Source organism: Dermacentor albipictus, chromosome 4 (assembly GCF_038994185.2).
Source record: "Dermacentor albipictus isolate Rhodes 1998 colony chromosome 4, USDA_Dalb.pri_finalv2, whole genome shotgun sequence".
Lineage (NCBI taxonomy): Eukaryota > Metazoa > Arthropoda > Arachnida > Ixodida > Ixodidae > Dermacentor > Dermacentor albipictus.
The window spans coordinates 88950641-88977744 of NC_091824.1; the positions used below are offsets into that span (position 1 = coordinate 88950641).

General features: G+C 46.0%; 1 protein-coding gene across 3 annotated transcripts in view; it reads left to right on the forward strand.

The window, feature by feature from the left end:
• Window positions 1–26269, forward strand: part of LOC135901152 (facilitated trehalose transporter Tret1-like) — an 84757-nt gene extending 58488 nt beyond the window's left edge. For all 3 annotated transcript variants that reach the window (XM_065430808.2, XM_065430807.2, XM_065430804.2), the window contains exons 2-3: window positions 18726–18968; window positions 23140–26269. In XM_065430808.2, the coding sequence (XP_065286880.1) occupies window positions 18726–18968; window positions 23140–24332 (1436 nt within the window). In that variant the 3' untranslated portion in view covers window positions 24333–26269. The remainder of the gene's footprint in view (window positions 1–18725; window positions 18969–23139) is intronic.
• Window positions 26270–27104: the final 835 nt, after the last annotated feature.

The window sequence follows — 27104 nt, forward strand, 5'->3', positions numbered from 1 at the left end:
GGCAGCAAATGGGATAGGCCATATTGTAATTGTCACTAAGAGAAAAGTATGGAGCTCGGCAGGTCATGTAATGCGTCGGTTAGATAACCGGTGGAGCATTAGTGTTACAGAATGGGGACCAAGAGAAGGGAAGTGCAGTCGAGGACGGCAAAAGAATAGGTGGGATGATGAAATTAAGAAATTCGCAGGCGCTAAATGGATTTGGTTGGTGCAGGACAGGGGTAATTGGAGATTGCAGGAAGAGGCCTTCGCCCTGCAGTGGGCATAAAATATGTTGATGGTGATCATGATGATGATTAAGCGGATACGTGGGCACGAGCATTTTTCCTTCTGTGATCAGTCAAGACAACACCACCACGAGTATCTAAAGTGTTATCAGATATCGCATCTAAATCTGAAAGTATATTCAGAGGAAATATGCATGAGTAGTATGCTCCAATCGACAAATACATAAAGTGATGGCGAATAGAGGTCTCGTGGAGCGAGAAGTTACACACGAATGTCTCCGAAAACAGAGTCACCTTCCTATCCCCATGATCAGCGGAAATGTTCATCGATTGCGTGTCGGCTAGTGTGTGACTGAGACTTCATAAATGTATTTGTGTGTTTTAGTTATTTCTAGCACGAACTAGCAGCGTCTGGGATGGCATTGGAGAGATAGTGGTGAACTAAGTTAGCGAGAAGTACTCGAAGATTGCCATATTGAATGTGAGCGTCATGTTGAAGAAAGCCTGAGACATAAGTTGAGCAAGTGGCCGGGAAGCTTTGAGTGGTAGCTTATCGGTAGGCGTATTTGGCAACCTGATCGATAGACACATACTTTGCCAATTGAACAGAAGGAAAGGGTCGAGTGAGTTGAAAAATAACTTAGTAAAAGCACTCGTACGGTACCTCAAGAGAGCGAAGACAATCAGGTTTCATGGACGGTTTTTTGAAGCTCTGGCAGAGTTGGTATGAAGCGACGCAACGACACACCGAATAGCGTATCCCAGCCCGAAAGAATGATGGTAGTCCTTCGTGTGTGACAAACGGTTGTCGCCTCCGCCATGGAATCAGGGAGAGGCGGAGTGACTGTTTATCTTGAGTACTCGAGAATAACTAGCACATCAGATGCATCCGGGGGACGTTTATACAATACAAGATCACACCCTGACAAACGTTCGAATAGAAGCACCAGAAGATGGAGTACTACGGCCACGTTTATGTTGTCCATAATAATATATGGGGTTTTACGTGCCAAAACCACTTTCTGATTATGAGGCACGCCGTAGTGGGGGACTCCGGAAATTTCGACCACCTGGGGTTCTTTAACGTGCACCTAAATCTAAGTACACGGGTGTTTTCGCATTTCGCCCCCATCGAAATGCGGCCGCCGTGGCCGGGATTCGATCCCGCGACCTCGTGCACAGCAGCCTAACACCATAGCCACTGAGCAACCGCGGCGGGTTTATGTTGTCCAGGATGTCACCGTTTTTATTAAGTGCTTCGTTCTGAGCAAATGAGTTCAGGTTATGCTTATTTGAATCAAAATAGTGGGAGTGCTTAGGACCGAGCACTCTGTGATTGCATACAACAATGGTGTCAAGAATACGACATTAAGGTACGAATAAAAGTCGAAAATAAGTTCGCTTACTACTGCAGTTTAGTAAAAAGCTATCGGCTTCGCTTTCTAGAGCCGGAGGACCGAATAATGAACAAGCTGTCAAAGCACAGTCTTGAATGACTGTAGTAAACTAGGTAGACCATTGGTGTTCTGGCGGCAAGGTAAGGTTACTACAGAAGGCACAAAGCCGTGTTGTCCAGTTGAGGTTCGCAGTGATGAAATCCCCCAAAGGACGCGACGACTCCGTGATGACAGATGTCTGTTTGCCAACAAATAAAAATAATTTTTAGACTGTTAATAGACTTCTTGTAAGACTAGCAATACAAATTCTTATGACTACAATTATGCCAGCGAGACATGGTGTCTATAATTCAGCGACAGATATCAATTTGCTCTATTAGTAAATTTCAATTGGAGTAGAACGAGAGTTAAATTTAGCATACGTTGTCTTGTCGAAGATATGATCAAATGACACGGTACGATGGAGTGGGAAACATCAAGTTCGAAATTACATTGACAATGTGTTCATTCTTGTAAAAAAGAAAGACACTGTGCGTTTAGTTTTAAAAGATAACTCTTGTTCAAAAATTATTTTGTTTTCTTTCTTTCTTTATCTTGTAATTGAAAGTTCTGAGGCGTGACTGCGCGCGTATGCCTTTTTTTTTTCAAATAATTTAGAAAACGTGGGCCGCAGTTTTCCGGTGAGCGCGAAAAAAAAAAGTCGCAGTTTCACCTGAAAGGCGAAGCACCGATTGCGATAGCAAATTAATAAATTGCTATACGAATAAAGGATAGTAATTTTATCGGCCGTATAAACTTGTAAACATTTGCTTACTAAATAAATTAACAGTGGTGTAATGTTTCAGAGCGACTTAACGAGGAGACCTAGAAAGAAAGACACGAAGAGAAAGAGCTGTCTCTGCGTGTGTGCTTCTGGGTTCAAACCAACTAGCCCGCCAACGTGTTTTAACTATATTAACAAGGCGGTGTCACGCGGACAGGTAAACACGAACGCATCTTGCTCTGTAGGCGCGGAAACTCGCTGTCAGAATGCTGGAGTTAGGAATGGCGGTAGCAGCAGCGACTCCTCCCTCATGCGTGTATCTCTCGCTTCAGTGCGAACAGAACGTTGAAAGCACAGCGCATACGAAACTACCGGCACTACGCGTACTCTGGAGACATGGCAGATTGCTTTGAAGATCACGCCCGCGCGGTTGAGAAGTTTGGCCACGAGGCAAATCGCTTTCAAGATACGACGCCGTAAGCAGCAGCCACCGCCACAGAAGAACGCCCCCCTCGTGCATATATTGCGCGAAAGGAGGGAGCACGCTTACGGCGCCCGCATTCCTCGTCGCTCAAGCGAGATTGAGCAACGCTCGCCGGCTCACTCTCGCACGCGTTCACTCGCACATACAGCATACTGCGTGCGACTACCATGTTATCCTCCTTGGACTTTATACGGGACGTCACGGCGACGGCTGAAATGCGCCTGGAACGACGTCCAGATAAATGTTATCGCAATAAAATCATTGAAGAAAGTCTACTTGTTCTACCAGTGTGCACCTCACAGGTGGTGTATAGCAGAAACGAATACCAACACATGTGCTTCGAAGCGTATGCTTGACGCCAATGTAGCCAATGCAGCGATGTGTAGAACTTCCAAGGACAGCCAGCTAAAGCAAAGATAAATCAGTATTCCATTCTTTTTCTTCCTTCTTGGTTCCAACGGCAGGTAACGGGGCTAAGCAAGATTAGGCAAAAATTTTGCCCTCCAGGTATGCTGAGCAGTAAGTTTCGTGTTCAAAGCGCGCACGAGGCTTTTGAAAGCACTCGCTGCATGGCAGGCGCTTGTGATCAAGTGATCTCTAACTGCAGATCGCCGAGCTATGGACGCTTCTGTTCTTCTACATCATAAAAATTCAGTACCGTAATAATATGTTAAGCATTATAGTAATTGGAGGTAAACTTTCGAATGGTGACGCGCCGTAAAAATAGATTATCGCATAGGTTTTGAGCTTTCCAGCGATTTGCATTGTGAATATATAACGGACTTGTATATTACAGAAGATGGGGGCTTGACATGATTAACAGTGGTAGAACACGAGACATCACCGGGATCAGCGTTGCGAGCAGGAAAACTGTATTCGGCAGCCCGTTGTTTACCTCGCGAAGACAATTCCTCTTCTCGAAGCGTCGGCTACAGTGACATTCCGTGTTCTTGCACTGTTCATTGTTTCAGCGTGACAAATATTTAAGAAAGGAAACAACACTTGAAAGGCTGTTGGAAGTGTTGGTCGGTAGTTCATTTCACTGGTTCTCTCTGTGTAGCGTGAGGTCCATGACTCATTTGCCGGGTGCCGTGGGTCGGTTGGCAGGTGCGATGCCTAGTCGGACTGCTTGGCTTGGGTTTGCGCCCTCTATTGTCGTAGCGTAGAGCAAAAGCGCTCGGTGACGCAGTCTCGAAAGCCGCTATTTAGACGAGTCGACGCGGGATGCGCGCAGCATAGTGCTGTTAATCCTTAGCTGCCATGGATTTCAGACCTACTCGAGACGCGCTCGCCGACGGAGCAACGCGGCAGGCTTCGACGATCACCGGAAAAAGTTTGACATAATTTCCATCTTATTCGACTTTATTGACAGCGCAGCAGTGATGATAGCAGGGGTCGCAATCTTAGAGTAATCTTGTTCAACCTGCTGGGTAGATTTGTGTTAGGTAGTAGCTGTCCTGTAATAGGTTTGTTCAGCGTGCCGTGTAGCTTTTTATTAGGTAGTAGCTGTCCTGTAGTAGGTTTATATCAGGATTCTAAGATTCAATGCTATGATACCTAAAGTATGGTTTAATCATCCGCGGTTCTAAGTCACGGTACAATCTTAAGGAATATATGAATTTTTTTACCCTTATATACACGCAGTGTAGAAGTCTATCATGCGTTTGAACCTTCTCGATGCTACGGTTGCGACATACGCCTCAACTTAAGACCATTCGACTAGTGAGCAATATTTTCGAGTTCTTAGCCTTTATTTATTGTTTTTATTTCTTCTTAACTGCCCATGAGCATTGCATCAAAAAAGAAAACGGAAAGGGAGGGGAGCAACCAATTGTTCGTCATGGCATGCAACAAGAACAACAGCAGAGAAAGACAACCAATTTGGTGTGGTATGAGAATCGGCAAAAGAAAAGACAAATCAGAGCAAGTTCACAGAAAAATACCGGGTTAGCCTTTCGAGGTAAACTAACTGACATGAGGCTGTAAGAGCGGGTATGGTATTCCAATGTTTCATTGGATGGGGGAAGAGTACTATTCTGAAGTGTGGCAATCTATTCTTGCATTCGGATGACTTGTATAAGTGAGATGACACACTCAAATGCGTTTTAACAACGAGTGTCCTCATACGGGATAGTATTAGAAGCACTGCAAAAGACGTAGGCGTGGTATGACACAATGAGACGCAGTATACCAAGCGGGACGCAAGGGTTGGGAGGGAGTACTGTGATGTAGCAAAACTAGCAACGCAGTATTGTATGACTTCAATTCCACCAGCGAGATATGGTGTCTATTATTTTGTGACAGATCTCAATTTACTTTATACGTATATTGCAGTTTACCTAGAACATGGGTTAGATTTAGCACACGAGATATGATACGAACAAATTGCACCATCAGACGGATTGGGAAATATAAAGTTCGAAATTCTATTGAAAATATGTTCATTGTTGTAACGAAGAGTCACACTGTCCTTCCATTTTAGAAAAAGAATTCTCGTTGTACAATCATATATATATTTTTTCGAAGTTCTGAGGCCTGAATCCACGCGTATGACTTTTATAAAAAATAAATGTAGAACGCGTGGCCGCAGTCTTCCTGGGAGTTCAAAAATCATTGAACAAAGGCGGCGAGTTCTACCTGTGTGCATCTCACAGGTGCGGCATAAGCAGAAATGAATACCCAGACATGCGCTTGGAAGCGTAGGCTTCTAACTTTCACTGACGCACATGAAGTCAAAGTGTTTCGTATAAGTTCAGTAACCACGCAGCGATGTGTCGGACTTCCCACGACAGCCACTAAAACAAAGAGAAATCAGTACTCAATTTCTTGTTCCTTCTTGGTGCCAGCAACAAGTCGTCGAGCTCCGCTAGATGTATGGAAATTTCTGTCCTGCAAGAATGCCGACGAGCAAGCCTCCTTTTCAGAGTGCGCCCGAAGCTTTTGTAAGCGTTTGGTGCGTGGCAGGCACTTGTGAACAATTGATCTCTAACGTCTGTAGAATGACGAGCAAGTGGTGCGTCTGTGCAACAGCGTCATAGAAATTCAGTACCGCATTAATGTGTTAAGCATTATACCAATGGGAGTGAAATTTTAGCATCGTGGCGTGCCTTAAACATACATAATCGCATAAGTGTGACGCTTTGGAACAACTCGTCTAAATGTTGCAGATGCTTACAGAAATGTGCAGTCTTGAAATGGTATGCAGTGGTAGAACAAGAAATGTCGCCCGAGCCAGCGTTTCGCGCCCGTTGCTTCCCTGACGAAGACAATTCCCCTTGTCAAAGCGTTGGCGACAGTGACATTTCTCGTTCTTACACTGTTCATTGTTTAAATGTGACAAATTAAAAAAAAAGGCACTTGAAAGGTTGTTGGAAGTGTCGGTTGCTAGTTCATTTCACTGATAACTTTCGTTTTGTACGTCGCACAGCGCGAACTGTCCATCTGGTATAAACGAATGACGGTGTAGACTGCGTGACACAGTAAAAAATAGAGATGAAAAGCGACAAACTTTCAGAGACATAATTTTGGTTTAAGTTCAGATTTGTTCCCATTCCACAAATACTGAACTATATCTGCGAATCGCTACACAGCCTGCACGCGAAAGTTTGTTCCCATGGAGCTGTTTCTGCTCTGCGGTTTCTGGCAGTGTTAAGTTCCTGGAGGTCAATGACCCATACATAAAAGAAAGGCTGCGGCGTCGCCTTGCGTGCCGGAAAACGAACTGGTATGCCCAAGTCCAGAACCGCGAGCAGACAGTCCCGAGCTCATATAGCGTGTATCGTTCCAACGGAAAACGACTACGAAATGTGACGAGCAACGCGTGAGAATCCCCGCGTTCAGCGGTCGAGGTGCCCTCGCGATAATGAGAGCGATGTGATAAGCGTCGCGCAATAGCGTGTTCTCGTAACTTCAGATACGAATTAGCAAGGCTACGAAACGCGTTCAGCATGATAACGCTCGTTGCAACTCACTCTGTCGGCTGTAGGCTGATAAACTGCGAGAAAACTGCAGAGCAAAGCGCATGCCACGGCACGTTGCGCGACCCTTATAGCGGTTCACAGTTTATATTACGGCGGAGCTGTTATACGCTAGGTTCTGGTGGTTTGTGTGCGTAGGCAAAAAAGACAGCAGCCACCCCAGTGCTAAAACAACTAAAGCAAAAGCGTATCGCCGGCTGTGCCCCAGCTCTGTTTAAACACGAGAAGTGTCAAAACGCATTGTCATAAAAAATATCTTAACAAAAATAAGTAAAACCGGAATAGACACTTTAATATGGATTGTGGCTTGACGTCACGGCCTCTACAGGTAAACCACGCTACCTTATCTAAATTTCCTTCTATCCGTGCAATGGATAGGCACCGTGCGGTGAGTACTACGGAAGAAGAACACGCCTACGAAGAACACCGTCGTCAAGAGAAGCGGGAATGTGCGCGGCGACAGCGTGCGGCATAAAAAACAAAGACCGGGCCGCAAGCACCTACCGTTGCACCATCGGTTGGATCACCCCTACCGACTCCACTCCCATCGTAATTGTTGCATGATCTCAATATACAAGTGTTTCGGCCAGACGGAAAGTGGTCCGCGGCGTTTCTCTTGGGAAGGTTCGACATTCAATGTTACGTGAACATCTGTGTGCCCACGACGCGTCATCGGTCGTGTATAGACTTCACTTTGACCAAGAACATTTTCACTGTAACCACAGAGACACTGGCCGTATATCATAGCGATCGTGCAGCAATAGTCAGCTTGGTCACCAAATAACAAATCCAAAAAAGGAAACAAAAGGAGATTAAAAATAAAAAAAAGCATTCAGTATGCAATTCAATAGAACAACCAAAAAATCGTGAAAAAACGATATTTGTGGGATGTGTCCGTTATTTTCAATCAACATATCTATATTAACATATTTATTCCTGTATATACAACTGGTCTTCCACCTTCACGGAGCGGAATAGCTCTGAATTTTTTTAGTATATCGACGGTGGTCGGCAGTTTGGAAAAAAGAAAAGTTACGCTCATATTCATTTGACGGGCAGCTGACTGTACTTTTGTTGGAAGGGTGACAACGTTACAGTCATTCTTGCAATTTCAAATCGAATTCGGAGAGATCGACAATCTAACAATTATTGCAGCTGAATCAGAGAAAAGAAAGGACTTTAATTATGAATAATTTATCAATAAATATGTAAATGAAAGCCAACTCCTCCAGGTTTTCCCGTATAGTGGACTACGTCTATCGCTTCTGTCCTGATCGGTCATAACAGTAAACTGTAGTAGACGGCGCTCCAATGTGCAGGGGTCCCTCATGTAAAGATGCAATCGTTTAATGCAACGACTGAGCTCCGTAGTCCAACAAGGAAGATGGTTCCCTGAAAGGGCCGATAAGGACACGTTACCTACACCTTACAAGTGACGTGTAGTGGCTTACTCAAGGGCTGATTGCAAAAATAAAAAAATTACCGACGATTACGTTACTTCCTAATGCGAAATTTGAGCGCAGCACATGCGAGCCTTTGTTTGCGTTTGGCCTCGGCCTCGGCCGCGCGAACGGTAGTCTTCTCTGCGACGGCGATGAGCTTCTGCTTGAGCCTCGCTTACTGCTGGTTGCTCTCGACGGCGGCGATGAGCCTCCGCTTCGGCGGTGCGAACGGCAGGGTCTTCTCGGCGGCGGCGATGAGCTTCTGCTTCAGCCTCGCTTACTGCTGGTTGCTCTCGACGGCGGCGATGAGCCTCCGCTTCGGCGGCGCGAACGGCAGGGTCTTCTCGGCGGCGGCGCTTAGCCTCTGCTTCGGCGACGCGTACTCCTGGATCATCTCGACGGCGGCGACGGTAAGCTTCTGCTTCGGCGGCACGCACCTCTGGATTCTGACGGCGACGGCGCTGGGCCTCTGCTCTGGCAGCTCGTTTAGCAGCAGCAGCAGCAGCAGCAGCAGCAGCAGCAGCAGCAGCAGCAGCAGCAGACGGAGGACTTCCATCGGTCCTCTCGCTCATGGCTCAGAAAGAACTGGCAGATAATTTCGCAGTGGCGAACGGCAGCGGCAATTTCGGCTCGGGCGGTGCACATATACAGATCCGCCGCCACCGATCTGGCTCTCTGATTGCCACCGCACAGGGCGAACGGCAGCGGCAATTTCGGCTCGGGCGGTGCACATATACAGATCCGCAGCCACCGATCTGGCTCTCTGATTGCCACCGCACAGGGATTGCATTGGAGGAGGAGCGAAGAAAGGAATTAAGTTCGAGCCGGCGCTTTGACAACCGGAGACTCGCAGGAAGAGGGGGGAGGGGGGCGGCGTGTACACCCAGCGGCAAACGATGGGGGCAGAAGCGCGCGCAGCAAGCGGACAACACGATAAAGGGAGGAGGGAAGAGATAGCAGCGACTGACTGATGCCGCTGACGCCGATAGTGAGTCAACCCCAGCTGCGGAGTTGGTTTCAGGGACAACGCCGCCGATGCCGACACAAACAATATGATACCCTCGCTTCCGCAGCGCTAAGAACCAGGTCTAGCCGTGGGAAGGTGGTCACGTATTCGTCGACGTGCCGGGGCCTACGTGAAATAACCGGCGCGTCGGCAACTGAAGAGCACCCTATCCGCCACACAAGAACAGGGGGGGGGGGGACCCTTTCCTCCTCTTTCTGCATGGCGGCGACGGTGTTCTATGCAGTCACGTTATCTTGACTCTCTAGCGGCGTCAGCGGCATCCAGCGGTATCAGTCGATCGCTGCTAGCGCTGGGGGGATGAAAGGGGGGCGGAGCTGGTTACGAGGCCGACGACAACGCCGACGACGACGCGAAACCCAGGAACGGACGCCAAAGAGCTGCGCTCTAAAAAAAAATTACCGACGATTACGTTACTTCCTAATGCGAAATTTGAGCGCAGCAAATAAGCTGTTTCACCTTTTCGATAGATTGAGGCAAAGAAATCGAGCAACACATGTATGCGCTATCACAGAATTTTTTTTTTTATTTTTCACACGTATTCCTTTAACAAAGACTCCATTAACAGTTCTTGACAGTCATGAAGGAAGCTTTGTGGTCGGAGAAATAGACTGATATATGTTCGACTTGGTACACCAATGCTTGATTCTCAAAGACGAGATCTATACAAGTGCCTCGCGAGGTTGTCACAGCCGTGGGACGCGTTACGAGCGAGAGGAACGGGATGTTCTCCCGCATAAGTGTTAGGAAATTGCTGTTTGTCTTTATGTCAACATTAAAGTCCCCCACTACTAACATCGGTGTGGATCGATGGACGGTTAATGCGAGTTGCAGGAAGTGCACGACGTCTTTCGTGAGTGCGGTAGCGGACTCACGAAAGCGGTATCAGTCGGTCGCTGCTAGCGCTGGGGGGATGAAAGGGGGGCGGAACTGGTTATGAGGCCGACGACAACGCGAAACCCAGGAACGGACGCCAAAGAGCCATTTGTGTAGCCAGCCCTCCTCCACAGTCTCTCCTCCTCCCTTCCATCATCCTCCCTCGCCCGGAGAGCCGACAGCGCGCATGCGCGGCGGCGGAGCAGCGGCGCATGCGCGGCGGCGGAGCGCGGCGGCGGAGGCGAGCTGGTTACGAGGCCGACGCCGTCGACGACGACGCCGACGACGACGACGCCGACGACGACGCGAAACCCAGGAACGGACGCCAAAGAGCTGCGCTCTAAAAACATGTTCTGATCCAACGCTCGTGTTGCAGTCCATGCAAAGCGCAGTTTCAGTGAAGCGGTTTATTATAGGCAGTACAACTAAATTTGATGCACTACGGGGAGCCGTAGTGCATCAAATTTTTTATATCAAAAATCAAAGCCGTAAGCCCTAAGGTAGATAAAGCATGCGTATATATTAGCGTGACTTAAACGAAGGCTCATGCAATAGTTGTAGATACGGATAAATTCCAACTCGAGTAACCATCCTGGTGAAAGCTAACTGTTGCTTCGTTACAAAGCGTTTGAGTACGTATGCTTGCCCTGAGACGGTGCCAATTTCTGCTTCTAGGTTTTGGTTTGATTCGAGGTCTCGTATCATTTATCCGTACTTCCACCATATCACTAACGTTTTAGAGGGTAAACTGGCCTTCGCACATCATTTTTCAAAACTAACACAAAGTTGCAGTAGTAGTAGTAGCAGGAACAGCGAAAGAATGATGCGGGACGCGAATCAAGTCAACAAGTGCCAGGCAGCATAACAACAAAGCGTCATAACGACACTCCTGAACGAAAGTACACATGCAGAACGTATTGTGACGACTGCGAGCCCGGCGCACCTCTCTCCCGCTAGAGGTAAATAGAATGCCCATTGTTTTGGTGTTCGCGCAACTGCGCAGTTTATAGACCACTTCGCGAACAAGTAGCGCTTACACGATTTCAAACTCTTGTACTGACCCTTGCCTTCGTAAATTCGTTTTAGTGCGCTAGCACTAGTAGTGCCAAAGGGGGAAAAAACACATGCGTGTGGGCAGCCGTTCACTTGGTAGCTGTATTGTCAAATGGAAATGAGACATCCACCCAACAGTAGCAATTGCTGCAAAGGAAACCCATAATGATTCTTCAAAAGAAAAGCCTCGTGGTTGAAAAATATTCGTCCTGGTCCGGCACTCGAACCCGGGACACCCGCGTTTCCGGGGTAACCGCTCTACCATCTGATCTAACCAGGCGGCTAGCAAATGGCAGGGCGAAGTCGAATCCATCAACTACTCGAAGCAAAGGCAAGCGTTTGACGTTAGAGTCCTGCGTTATATATATATATATATATATATATATATATATATATATATATATATATATATATATATATATATATATATATATATATATATATATATATAATATTGACGTTTGAGCTCTGCAGTATATCAACATATATATTTTATTTATTGATTAATTTACTGTGAATAAAAAGAGAGTACGACGTACGTTGAATTTCACTGACGTTTCGGCTGGTCCACCAGTCGAAACGTCAGTGAAACATACGGTGCTAATTCAACGTACGTCGTACTCATTTTTTCTTCATCTGACTACCGGGGCCAGCTTGATTTCCTCAGCCACAACTGTATGTATATATATATATATATATATATATATATATATATATATATATATAGCATTTCTCACACTTACCGTTGAAGTGCCACTGAATTTTTTTTTGACCGTAAGCGCACGATAAATACACAACAACGCGGAAGGAAAGGTACGTACAGTAAGATAATTTCTAAGAAATAGTTTAGGGTTTCACAACACCTAAATTATAGCTAAATCTTTACCCCTAGGAAACTGAACATGACACCACTTATGGTGCTCTGTTTGATATTACAGATGGCAGCGTCTTGCTATTTGAGACTCGAATGGGTTGCCTAAGGGGAAAAAAACTTACTGGAGCAATTATTTGCAAAAGACGAAGCATGTGTCTGCTGGAGCAATGGTGCGGATGGCGCTAAGCACATCTTAATGAAATGCGACAGTATTCACCCAGTGAGACCCGTACGTAACATTCACCCTCTTGAAGAGCTTGGGTTTGAAAACGGATGGAAGCATCAACCGGTCAGCAGTTGAGATAAGCAAGAGAGGTTTACAGTATTGGTGGAAAACAATCAGGGAAGAGGTTGATGGGACCGGACAGGCATAAGTAGCGGAGCAAGGTATTTAGATGTAGGTGAATTAAGGAAAAGAAAGAAATAGTAAGGGTGCATATACAAAAATGCTAGATTAAAAGTCATGTATAGCATACCTGTCTAACTCAAACAGCCTAGGTGACTGTCGCCGCCCAGTTTGAAAAGAGATGCCAATAAATCACCATCATCATCATTATAGTGTCAAATATATGAAGGTGATAGTATCGCAGCAAGCGGAAATGAGAAATCAATTGGAAGCTGGTTTCAATAATCTGAATCTACAAGGGATGGGTAAGTGATGTAAATTGATGTAAATGATGTAATGGGTAAATGGGTAAAAGTTCACATAACGAAGGTAGTATTTTGTGTTCGTAATTGTCAATTTTTCCTCTCGCCTCTGACAATTCTGACAAACCATTATCTTGCGTACCACCGCACCTGCATAAACATTTCGCTACGCCTTCCTTCAGTACGAGTCCCCCAACCTTGACTTTCCCGTCAGCTCCGAAAATTATTCTTCAAACTATGGCATTTCTATGCCCAGCGCAGGCTCAACAAATGCAGGAGTGTGATTGAAATAACCCAGCGCATTGAGTGTGCGACCTTTGCACAGGAGTCCGCGTCATCTCTCATCTCTGAACGCAGCGTCTGGTCCGACACGCGCCGTCGATCAGTTCTCACTCCACCATTTCTCGTTACTTTTAAAGATTTATCCCTTACGACAATCTGCCCAAGTTTATTCGTGGTGGGTACAGCGATTAGACACTGGCCTCCCGAGACGCTAGTTCCCGTGCATTATTTTTCTGCCATTTTTTTTACATCGGAGGACAAATGCATATGAATACTTGAGTAGATGTTCTGCACACCATAAATCATATTCTTCGCCAGGTTCACTTATCTACCACTAGAAAGTGTGAAACCTTGCTGAAAGCCCTCAGAGCCGTTGCGGTGCCGCGTAGAAAGGAATGGAAAAGTGAGCGGCTCATTGGGAAACTGGAGCGCTGCGATGGCAAGATGCTAACAAAGAGGACGCATCGAAGAACTCACTTACTCATACTCACAGCAGTAATGAGTCACAGCAATAATAATGGCCCCTTCTTTCATGGTTTACTGTCACAGCGCTCAATTTTTCCAACAATGAACTGCCAACTAACCCAATTATTCAATCTACTGCGGATATAGGCTCTATCCGCAAGCAACGCAACCGCAAACTTATGAATAAATCGGGGCGATAAAAGCGCACGCTCGTCAGTACGTCACCAAAAGTCCTGAGGCATACGACCCACACGCCGAATGAAACTAGTGACCTGCAACGAAATAACGCGGTTGGCATGCACAGCTTATGCTCATCGCTATGGTGTCGCAAGCAGCGGGGAGCGCCCGAGAGTCTGCCCACGCCGTCTCTGTAAGCGCCAGACACTGGGACGCTGGCAGCGTTCCAGAACACGCGCTCCGAGAAACGAGTGGAGGAACGGAGGCTGCTGCCCAGAATTAAACTCGGAAGGTTAGGGGCACACAACGGCCAGCTATAGAACACAGTGGTACGGTGGCCCCGGAGCCGAACCTGGGAGTGCTATGCCCTTCACCTCTGAGATGTGAGAAGAAGCTAGGATAACACCAGGATCACAGAACGTAACAGCGGTGATTGCCGCTTCTCGAAGTTCCTGTACCCTTGGGGCTGCTTCGCCAACGTGCTTATGCGTGAAATGGAAGGACATTATTCAGCAAACCTAATCCCACTGCTAGGCAAGCATTGAATTAAGGTAAATTTATACTGATTCAACAGAAACTTTCGCCGTTGTGCGGCTGCCTTTCTACGGTAGTTACTTCATAAATGGAGCTGACCGAAGGGCAGTAGGAGACAATAAAAAGAAAGCTATTTATACGACTTCTCGAAGAGCAGTATATTAAGAAAACAAATGAGTTATTTGTAAATCCGCAAAATGTGCGAAGTTTATACGAAAGCAAAGTCTACTTTGAGTTCAATATAGCAGAAGCCCCCTAATAATGGAGCTGATATGAGTTCCTTAACATGAATATTTTGCAGTTCAAGAGAAATTCATCCTACTCTACAAACCAAGCTTTCTCAACTTTAGCAACTGACAGCTGTTGAAAAGAAAGCCAGTTAAACGTGCAATACAATATGTCTACGGACAAGAAGAGGCTTAAGGGCATCGATAACACAATGGTTACAGAGGCACTGGTACCCCGTCTTGTTTGTCTTTAGCGCTGCAAAGTAGAAGAGCCTACATGAATAGTAAGAAGGACATGAAAGAAGAACGAAGACTAGGAAAAAGGACTAGACAGGAAAAAAGACATTACAAGTACTTTTTCTGGTGTCTTTCTTGTCTTCATTGTTTCTTCGTGCCATTTTTCCGGCTCATGAACGTGTACAAGCTCGGCCAAAAACTTAATTTGCTACGAAAGGATCCTACTGCAGATGCCCCTTGCGTCGAGCTGCCGTTATCGCGACGAGTTGCCGTGCTAAATAGCGCAAGGCCAACACAGAAACCGGCGCTCCCCCAAGGCTACTGGGTAGAGTTGCATCTCTGCTCTTGCGAGTTATCGCATGCACAGGCGCCATCATATTACGCTGTCAGGGACTCGTAAGATTTTAGGTGCGCTGAGCATTTTTATTTCTTCAATATTTGCGGTCTCTCGCACTATTTCTTGATATTCGTAACGCTATATCGTAGCAGCGCAACGTGCGGATCTACGTGGCACCTTGTGGCGGGTCATTTCCTGCCTTGGTTCACGAGTACTCCTTACCGATGGCTCTATGATGGACATCTATCGCCCGGCTCCCTGTTAAACAAAACATAGAAATTGCCATATATGCTTGCTTCAACCGGTTAGAAGCGCTCGCTAACAAAGCTCTAAACCCTCCGTTCACGTAATCTGCGAGTTTGCGTGTAGCTTGCGGCAGCCGTTATCGACAACAGTAGGGCGATACACAACCTGACACCTGCGCCGAGAGCTTGGCGAGTACGACAGCCTGACTGCAACGCCTGATGGCACCCATTTAGAGATGAAAAGAGCCATGGCGGCTGTGTGACATTTGCGGTTCGCGTTACTGGACGCACCTGCTAATATAACAGCAGGTTAAATTCCTCGCTTTTGTTATTTTCGGCATTGCGTGAAGCTGTGGTAATGACTACAACTGCCCTAAATTTCTTTTCGTGTTACACAATGTGAAAAAAATAAAATGGTTACCGTGGGGCCAATAAACACTTCGCCACGAATAAAATACGCGTAGACTTTGAACATCAGGTAATACGTTTATTTCAATTAGCATTGATGACGTGCTCTAGCACGGTTGGTGCACCTGTCTTTACTTTTCATGGACTTTTTATTGGAAATCACCATTTTAACTAAGGTGGATAATTTACTACTGCGTGCCGTCTTCTCACGTCATTTCTTTGATTGAAACACAACAAATACTACTGCTCGGAGTCTTATTCAAGTCAGTCAAGCGTCATCGGTTGCTATGCCAAGAAAAACTTCTGACTTTTTTATGTTATGTTTTTAATTCATATAAATGGTCAGTGGCGTGTAACACGATACGTCTTCTCACTCTCTAAATAATTCTAACCTGTTTCTTATCGCATCAAAGATATGTGGTCGTCACAGTCATGTAAGCCATGAATATTTGATTTTAGTTACATAACTACCCTGTAAATTTACAATTTGTGCTCAACTGCAGGGCTTTACGAGGTTAATAGTAAGCATTTATTGTAACTTTAAATATTTATGAAACAAAATATCTTATTTTTATACAGAAAAAATGATTTGGTACCAGGAAACCTCAAGTTAATATTTGGGGACCAGTTTCTGACGTCATTCGAGACGTTTCTGACTCCATGCAGAAACGGCTCGAATGAGACGCTTAATTTTCTTGGAGTTATTTGCGATATTTTCTTGATACATTCAGTTTATTTGCTTCAAAGGAAACGAGCATAGAGGAGCGTATGAAGAAGCAAGTCCCATGATCTCAGAAATTGCATGCCTCCGGTACAACGGCAGCGGGAGGCATTTGAAAATATTTGAAGAGCAGCAACGGTTGCAAAAAGTAGCAAAAAGTGCCACTGAAACAGGGGTTCCGACGAAAAGACTTCGCCATAGAGCAAGTTGTTTCTCTCATGAAGACATGTCATTTTCTTTTTCATTTTGTTACCTTAATGACCCGCTCACGAGGCGTGTTACATAAGGGGTAGTTATACGTAAGCGCCTACAGGGAAGAAGACAATAATAAACGTAATTGTTACAAAAATGTTACACACGCATATGCGCACGCACGCGCACACTGCGTGGTGGATAAAGCACAAATACTATTAGAAACCGAGATGAACGGAATGACGAAACCAATCAGAGCAGATGAGGATGATAATGTTGTGGGGAAGGCCGTTCCAGTTGGTGGCTGCTCGGAAAAAAAAAGTTCGGCAGCAACGTGTAAAGACTAACGCCTGCTGCACATTTGGTAATGCACCATCTCGCATTGTCGTGTTTCTGCTTTCAGCTTGGCTTTTTCGGATCGTTTTTGAGACTTAGCTGCGGCTTCGCACGCTCGTATGGCGGGGTCAGACTCGCGTCGATGGCGTTTCTCTTCGATCTTACGTTCATTCTCTCAGCAGAGGATTGTAAGTTATGTGGTTTTACGGGCCAAAACCACTTTCTGATTATGAGGCATGCCGTAGTGGAGGACTCCGGAAATTTCGACCACCTGGGGTTCTTTAACGTGCACCTAAATCTAAGCACACGAGCGTTTTCGCCCCCATCGAAAGGCGGCCGCCGTGGCCGGGATTCAATCCCGCGACCTCGTGCTCAGCAGCCTAACACATAGCCACTGAGCAACCACGGCGTGTAGAAGGGGATTGAAACGCATGCTGTTCAGTATAGGTGATTTCAGTGAATGTATGTGTGGTTCGCTTCCCTTCGCTGAGCGCTGGTGATCTCAGCCTTACGGGGGTATGAGCCATTGAGAAGGTCACCTGTTCTTTTTTTTTGTTTTGTTTGCTACTCGAATAGACGTCGCGTTTCTGTACAATGTAGGCATGCTTGCAATGAATATATGCACTGCATGTTTCACTTTGCTGAATGGTTGTAGCCTCTGCCTTACGAGAGGGATGAGCCAGTGCGTTTTTTGCTTGCTCGGGAAGGGGAGGGAGGGGGGGCGTTATATGAGCCATTTCTGCTGGTGATAGTCTTTCTACCATTGAACCGGGCGACGCCTTTCCTTTCTTTTTTTTTTTTTGAAGGCTATTGGTGGTATGAGCCACTAGAGGCGTTCGCCTTAGAATGAAGCACTAAAGTTTACGGTGCGGGCACGTGGACGAGAGACCTTAAGGGGGTGACCGATGTGATAAATGTGAAAGGTGCGCGTTGTTGGGTGCGCTGCTGATGTAAAATAATTTGTGAAATAAGAACCAGCTAGCAGCGCGACAACGGGAGGAAAGGGGCGATATTCCACACTGGGCTTTTAATGATGAAACGGTGATCTCGGAAGAATATGACGCGTGAATAAATCTGGCAACATGATTTAAAATGGGTTCTAGTGCCTCCGCGCTGTATGACTGATCTGAGTCCCATACTGCGGATCTATATTCTATTTTTTTGTCTAACCATTGGCGTGTATTCAAGCAGTTTTACATGCTGAGGTGCGTGGCGCAAATGGCATTCAAGAATCCAAGATATTGGTTAGCTGATGAAGTATCGTTAGCAATGTATACGCGCCAGGACAGGTACTTAGACGAAGGTGCATAGTCAATAGGTGTGTTAGAAACTGCTAGAGAAAACAAGGGGATTAGGACAGCGGGCAAATAATGGTATTTTAGACTTACTAAGATTAATTGTCATGACCTATTTATCGAGCCAATCCTTCACGAACATATTATCTGATTGACGGACGAGTCCACCTCGACTCCAGAGATATTCCTTTTTCTACTACTGTGAATCACTTCAACTCCCCGCATTCCTGTGAACTTTTGCCTTGTTTGAATTTATAGCACGAATAGAAGCAAAGGAACTTTGTGTCTCGACACAGGTGCATGTAACAGATGTAGGGCTGTGAGCTACTCCAGTGAGGAAAGCATCAGTTTTAGTAAATACGACAATGAGCCACAAGCGATACAACATGGTCTGTTCACGTCGCGTAACCCGGGTGGCAGATCTATTTAAGAATGAAGACGAAACACAAATTGCCTATAGTGAAGCAAATTTCCAACATAACGTTCTGTCTTTCTTTTGTGCAGTTCCCAACACCGACGATGCCTACGTTCCTACTGCATGCTCCGGCACGGAGAAGGACGCCAAGAGGCGGCTCTACCTCACTGTGGCGACAACGTACATGGCGTCGATTTCATTCGGCTACGCTTGCACCTACTCCTCGCCCGCTCTGCCGGACATCCGCAAGAGCATCGAGTTCTCAGCCTCTGACAGTGGCTGGTTCGGCTCTCTCGTCACCCTTGGAGCTGCGTTCGGTGGACTCGCCGGTGGTGAGAATGCGCTTTTCAGTTTCGCAATGTTGAAAACCCGTCAAAAAGGGCAATTTAATGGGAAAGTGATTAGACATAGGCTAGTATCATACAGTTATGAAAGCCTACTGCATGGTTTCTCAGGCACCTCGTAATAGGTGTCTCGGTCACCCTAAGCTAGGCGTCTCGGTCACCTCATACGACATCTTTAGGCTAGCATTTTCATCGCTTTTAGTCTTATATTGTATTCGGCTCCCATGAAGGAGTGGGAAACATTAAATTTACTAAATATTTTGAGGCGGTGTTTTGTCTTCTTCGTTCATTAAGATCTGGAAGGTGCCGCGATGCAGAATTCTTTATATAAGGCGCTCTACCTCTGAGAGTTGACCCGTAAGAAAATCCTGGCTTCCCCACTGCTAGCAGGCCTCTTGTTCCCACATTATAGTATAGCATAAAGAATGCGTTGTCAAAAGGCTACATTGTTGCAGCGGACCCTAAAGCAATCCCTTCAAAACTTCAGACTGTTGCAGCCAGCTGTGCAGCGTTAATTTCTGCGCGTTTTTTTGATCTCCTATGTTGTATGGGAGCCTTAAGTTGTAAGTCTAGATGAAAGATTGTGTCTGACCTGTAGAATAATAATCTCAGAACGCAAACTCCACAGCACTTCATTTCTCCGGACCACCCCCTCAACCTATTTTCCTATGTGTGTTGCTCATAACCGCATACTGAGTAAAGACCGAAAGGCTACATAAAACAACGTAGTCTCTTGCGAAAGGAAAAGCGCACGCATTCCAGTGCTTGACGTAGACACAGTGCTAAGGAACAATGGCACGCCGCTGTTGGCAAGGAGCAAGAAGATGTTGCTGCATGGTAGTGGTTTGAACGGATTTTATTGCGCTTAATCGTTCTCACACGCTGACGCAAAGGCGGGTACAATATCCGCAGGTGCGTGATCGTCATGCATGAGCATATGCGTTCGCGACGCATCTCGTAGCACTTTCTGCGAGACTACGACAAAAGCAACACTCGGCGCGCAATGCACTTCCCTGAAAGTATACCAGGCGCTGGTCTAGTACTGCAAGGCACATTGTCGTGAAGCACTAGGTGGTAAATTAAACAAGAAGATCGTGCCTCGAATTGAGTTTCTTGTATATGGTATTCTGGAGCAAATGTTAATAAAAGAGGGATTTCTTGCTTGCCTTCAAGCCTGACCCTAAAGGAATGCGCTAAGTGACGGGCTCTCAACCTATGCCAATAACATTTTACTGCTTAATGTAACGTAATTACCGGACCTCTGTTTAGAAAACTTAAATTTCAGGAAGGAACCAAACTATTAGTCAATATTTTGTAAGCACGAACACATAAACACAGTGCGGAAATAGTAACCACAGAAATTACGTATGCATTTTAGTCGTGAAATATTGAGCTCAGTGTCATATGTAAGTGGCTGGGGCAACGACTGTAGAAAGAACGTTTTATGTCTTATAAAAGCTTAAAACACATTTGTTGTGAAACATCTTTCAAGAGCATTTTTCTTCTCGGAAACATCGTCATACAACGTTCTCAACTCAAGAATGAGAGGGATTGTCGCACTATCTCGCCTTGTGCCTGGAAAGAAAAAAAAAGCCTACTAGCCGCCGTTGCTGAGTGGCTGCGGACTTCTGCTAGGTGGTCGTGGGTTCCGTTACCTTACGGAAAGCTAGTTGAAAGAAAGAAATACGCTAACGTATTCAGCTTTGCGTACACGTTAAGGAACACCTGGTTGTAAAACTTTTATCCCCCCCCTCCTTCCCCACTGGGACATAAAATCCTGTGATTAGAACACAAGACCGCGAAAAAGCTGTCTAGTGAATAAACTTCTTTTTGCTCGCTACTGTTCCTGCCCCAAGCATAACACTGCTCGCGCTATAACGCCAGCATTACAGCAGTGACAATGTGTCCAGAGCGCTGCATCAATATTAAAAGGCCGCGAGGATCATTCCGGCTAGCGAACAACAACAGCGCTGCCACTTATTCGCATGCTCTTCCACGTGCCGATCTTGCCGATAGTTCTGAAGGACATTAAATCCACATGCGTAAAAAAAAGAACTGCTTGAGGTGTACGCACTTTCGATGCAGGGCAGAAACCTTTCAGGACAGTCATTGCGGTGGAGCACTGAACTCGAGAGGTGGGAAATGGAATGCGGCAGGGAAAACAATGCTTAGCGCTTTCCTCTTAAATCAACTACAGTCGGTTTCCACCTATCGAAGGAGCTGACGGAATGTTCGAACCACATCGAGGACAGCGTTCTTCAATTAGCGGTATAAAGCTGCATTCCTCAAAATCTTACTTCAGTTAAGTGAACTCCACTAAGTTTTACCACAACTTTGACACAGAAGCTTTCATTTGTTATCATTTGCCCACAAGCGTGAAACAGGCCGAAGATTTGGCGCCCTTGCTTGAATATCAATGAATGGTGGCACGGCGTTTAGCCGAAGCGGTAGAATACGACCAGCAACAAACTCCGAGGCAGAGGATGATAGTTTAACATTCGTGCATGGTGTGTGACACCACATAAAAAATTTGGCTGACACATACATTTACGTCTAATGCCTTCTGCATCTCACAAGTTGCTAGAGTTACGTACAACAAAAAAGGACGGTCGCTGACCAGGAACCAAGCGGCTGCCAAACTCAACATCGTAACCCACACGTCACATGCGCACAGCACACTGCTTCTAGATGCAGCTTTCATGAAAGGATCATATGCGGGAGCTTGATTTTTAAGTGAGGCGGTGCTTGTAAGGGCATCTGGTTGCACACTGCAAACAGTGCAGGTGTACAACCAAGTTTAATTGGTTCCCAGTTTTAGGCAATACTAATGCTAGAACAACGGAAATTATCGTAGAATCTAGAGATGTTACGTTGCAGCACGATGGGGGCGCATTTTGATGGGGGCGAAAGGCGAAAACAGCTGTGTACTTAGATTTAGGTGCACGTTAAAGAACTTCAGATGGTCGAAATTTCCGGAGCCCTCCACTACGGCGTGCCTCGTTTTTAGAAAGTGGTATTGGCACGTAAAACGCCATAATTTTTTTACGTTGCAGCACCAAATGCGTCTACGTACGTGCGATTGTTCTATCGGAGAAGCAGTTGAAGTTTTTATACATGGAACGTTCTAGGTTTCTAACATAGCATGCGTATCATGTTGGCTTTACAGTATTTATTTGTGCCTATTTCGTGTAGATCTGGCTCATATCACGTTGTATTATATATTTTATTGGTCACTGATATTTTTTTAGTTGTAGTTGTTTTTCGAAATTGAAAATCTTTTTTTACTTGGAAAGAATTGAAGTTAGCGCACTGTGTTGTTGACGTTTCCTTTCTGTCCTCGTCCACTGGCGGTAAAAACGCTATCCAACTTAAAGTTCTAATATGCCCAGCATACAGCGGTATCTGACTTCGTTAAGTAAATATTCAATCAAATGTTAGCTTATCCGTGGAGAAAAGTTCATAATCTTCTTAACTTAGATTTATAAGGCTGTCTGAATTACGTATTCTTGTAATTATGCCCATAAAGATATGACGTTACTGAGGGTATATTATTGGGATTTCCACCCTCAGTAAGCGTTTCTATCACACGCAAAATGCCCATTTTGGGGGCTCTAAGGGCGTGAGGTATAGACACAAGAATACCCATAAGGACCCATAAGGATGTAAATTAGTTTATAGTGCACGACAGCAAAGACATTGAACACGCACATCGTCTGTAGGGTACTACAGTTACAAGGTTTATTGCACTAGCACGCTCCAAAAGACCTCATAATGCTCTGGATGTCCTAATGGCTCGAAAAATATACTACATGCCCACTAAACAAAGCATAAATCCAGGTTCTTTACAGAGACAGGTTCATACGTAGCTCCACAGCAAGACCATCAAAGTACAAGCTAAAGGTCATAGCACATTGCATTCATTTCATGAACATGTTCATTGCTGTGCGAAATAGTGAAGGCGGTGGTCGAGCTAATACAAGCCATGTATGTCGCCATATTGTAGGAAATGCCCAAATAAGTATGTGGTCAAGAATCATGTGACCCTGCAGACTCAAGACACGCACACGTCCACTCGCAGCTGCAGCATTGAATCCCACACTCCTTACAGCAGCAAAGTTCTTGACCTTCGTCTTCTTCTCCTTGTTACCTGATTGTGCAGGTCAGCTGGTGAACCTGATTGGTCGACGTGGGGCCCTCTTCGCAGCCGCAGCGTGGTTCATGGCCGGCTGGCTATGCATCATGTTCGCGCCGTCCACGGCACTGCTGTTCGTGGGCCGAGTGCTGACCGGTGTTGCCATGGGCATAACCGCCCTGACCGTCGCCGTCTTCATCTCCGAGATCAGTCCCTCGAACATACGCGGTTTGCTCAACACGGGTGCCAATGCGGTCCTCTGCGTCGGAATCCTGCTCACTTTCGCCCTGGGCAAGTTCCTCTCGTACCGCTGGCTGGCTGCCTTCTGCCTCGCGCCCAGCGTCATCATGGCGCTCGCGCTCTTCTGGGTGCACGAGTCGCCCCAATGGCTGCTTCAGAAGGGACGCCGCAAGGCCGCCATCGCTTCGCTCCACTTCTACCAGGGTCCCAAGATTGCCGAGGAACTAAACGCGATCGACGCGAACCTGGCCAACCAGCAGCCATTCGCCCTGCTTGACGTAACTATGCCGTACTTCTACAAGCCGTTCTTCTGCACGCTTTTGCCGATGTTCATGCAGCAGGCGTCCGCCGTCTGCGTCATTCTCTTCTACGCGCAGGACATATTCGAAGATGCCGGAACGTCCATTGCTGCTGACGACTGCACCATCATTGTTGGCGCCCTCCAAGTCGTCGTGCTTTTCGTCGCCACAGTGCTGACCGACCGACTGGGACGCAAAGTGCTCCTCATCGTCTCTGCTGTGGGATCCAGTGCTAGTCTCACCCTCCTGGGCATTTCCTTCCACCTGAAAGCGACTCGTGGTCAAGAGTTTCTGGACTCCTTCGGTTGGTTGCCCCTGCTCGCCATCGCCATCTATTTCGTATCGTACGCCAGCGGTCTCGGTCCGCTGCCTTGGGTGCTGTTGGGAGAAATGATTCCGCTCAGGGCCAGAGGCTTCGCTACGGGTGTCTGCACGGCGTTCCTGTTTGCACTAGCCTTCTTGGTCACCAAGTGCTACGACGATCTAGTGAAGCTCATGACTGCGGCGGGAACGTACTGGATGTTCGCGGGACTTCTGGCAGGCTCGCTTATTTTGTTTATATTTATTGTGCCAGAAACTAGAGGCAAGAGCCTAGAAGAAATAGAGCTCATATTTGGCAAGACCGACTCCTCTGCCTCTCTCGACACCATTGACAAAGACGTCGAAATGACTCTGAACTGAAAAAGTTCGAAGAAACTCCAATTCCTGTTGCAAAGGACAGTCAGTGCGACACTACTGCGCATATGGCGCACATCCGAGTGTTCTGCAAAGGTGCCAAAATGCCTAATTTTTTAGGTGACTTTTGCGCGTGCAAAACCTTCACCTATGAGTGATTGAGTAACCGCGGCATGAACATATTTTATCATTTATTCTTCCTTGCTTGCATTTACAGATTTGTGTGCATGGTTGTTGCTCCATTGTTGAGGGTAGTTTATCAGTGAGCACGTTTTAGTGCACCATCAATCATTTTAGGAACGGCTGCAGACTTTTGAGAAGTCGCGAACCACTCCGCGTAAGCGGGGTCACCGGAAAATACATAGTCAGATGGCCGAAAAGCGCGTCACCAACAAATAGATATATTTATTTATACAATACGTGCCCTTGACCAGGACGTTGTTCCCAGTGAGTTTCCATAAAAGAAAGTATGACCTTCCTGGTAATACCTATTGTTCTAACTTCACGTGTGAATTTGATTTCAATGATATACTTTTTGTCGGCACTGTCAAACAAGAAACAATCCCTCTGGCTCCATACAGCCGCGAGATTCTTTGCTGAAAGTTACATGATCACCATCATCAAAGCATCCAAAGTGGCACATCAATAGCAGTAGGAAGCGTCTCGCTTTTTGTAGGAGGCGCAATTGCTCAATCATATGTGGCATAAGATGTATGCACGAGTGATTATGAGAGTGATTATTATTATGAAAGTGAGGCTATCTGAATGATTTTTTTTGGAGCAGTATGAAGAGATACGGCTGTAAAAGCGATCTTATAATCCGATTAGCAACCGGCCATTGAACACGGCTGACACAAGCCCTGGCATTAGCGACAAATCAGCATGACTGCGCTTATTGTACGCGATTCTTTTCGCCTTAGCAGGGCTTATCTTCTAATGCAAACTTGTTTTTGTTAACACTGGCTTTGAAGCGCCAATGTTGTCATAAGTTCAAGTAAGCTGGAATCGCGTTCTAATTAGGATTCACCCAACTGTGTACGTCAGAAGAGCGCTACGCTCCTGTAGAAGGGGTTGGATATAGCTTTTGACGTGCGCCCGGTTTCAGCGAAGTTCAAGGAGCAGCGCGTGTTGTTAGCACTTAAGTTGTTTATATACGAATCTACTCGACAACAGTACTCGACTAGCTAGTATGTCTGTTTGTGCGAAGTATTTTATATTGACTCGAGTTTGTATGTTGGACGACGTTTGTATGAGGTGGATGACGTTATACTTTATCATATTTTATATTGTAATTCATGGTTTATACTTCATTTTTCTCTGCGTTCTTCTGCTCATTACTGTTTTTTCTACACTGAGCATCTTTAGGCTCAGCTTGTACAGTATTCAAACATCGTTCATGTACTTACAGACAAGCATTACCTGGTTGTGCATATATATGTATAGCTGGCACGTTTTTAACGGAACGTAGGGCTTCTGTGTGGCGGGATAAAGGTTCTTTAAAACAATTGATGCCCGCACAATTCTGAATTGGTCGTGTGCATAGTTACTGCATACATCGCTTCGAAAAGTGCAAGTCACCTAAATGATGCAGTCGTGTTGCAATTTTTTGAAGATTTCTTACGTAAATCATGAAAGGCGTACACTGTTACCAGATTGCTGGAGCATTTTATTTCATTTCAATCTTATTTTTCTACGCTATGCATCGCCTCTTCCCTCCCCACCGAAAAAAAGGATGTCACATTATGCACCGAGTGACTTCAAGCATAACGGAACTCAGTGAGTTAATACACTGCCTAGGGGCACAGCTACAGATCCCACGTGTCCCAATGTTAAGCAATAGTTTTTGTCATTAAAGGAGTGCATCGGCAGAGCTGTTACTTCGCGCGTGTTTTATTTTACCTTCGCTTAGGGATATAAATAAACGTGTCGTATTTTCATACCTAGCTGCATTTACCCCTTTGCCTTTTTTTTTCATGTTGCTTTGGACCCGTAGTACAAGGTTGCCACGAATACTCGCCCTTTATGATCGTATCTCACGGGAAACTCCCGTAAGCTGCCTGTGAGCCGACTCGACAAGAGAGCGAGCGAAGAAAAAGGACAGGAAAGTGTATCCCGATTTGACAAAAAGTTGGCTGGCCGGCAGAAATCTCGCCGTTAACCTTGCGCAAACACTACATTACTTACTTTGTCAAGTCTCCGGACTGCTTTTTGAGCTTGTCTGGATCACCACAGGCTGACGCAGGTCCACCGTCTCGGCATGGTGCAGATAAGCGCTAGTGCATCTAACAGCTGGTGCACCGTCAGCAGCGCGAGAAAAGCAACTCTGATGGAAAGTATATATTGTCGTCTCAACTCGACTGTGTAGGAACTGATGTAGCGTCAAGCGATCACCACATACACCGGTCTTCCGTATGCTGACTCGGAGCTATGCCTGAAAATTTTCTAATGTCGAAGCCCAAGTGACCTTTTTTACGTGTATATTACTCAGCTGCGTTTCTCCTCTCTTGGCAGCTATATGCAAGCAAATTAAATTAAATTGTTGGGTATAACGTCTTGAAATTGGCCCAGTGGTTTATCGGGAACGTCGTAGTTAAGGGTTCAGTAATAAAATTGGCCACCTAGGTGTCTTCAACCACCACATGTCCAATGTGCGTTCCTGTGTTTCGTCCTTATCCAAATGCGCAATCAAACCCGTAATCTCATGCTCGGTAGTACACAGCATGATAGCGTAAGAACCACTGCGGCTGGAATATGTGATATTCCTCCACCTACACTTGG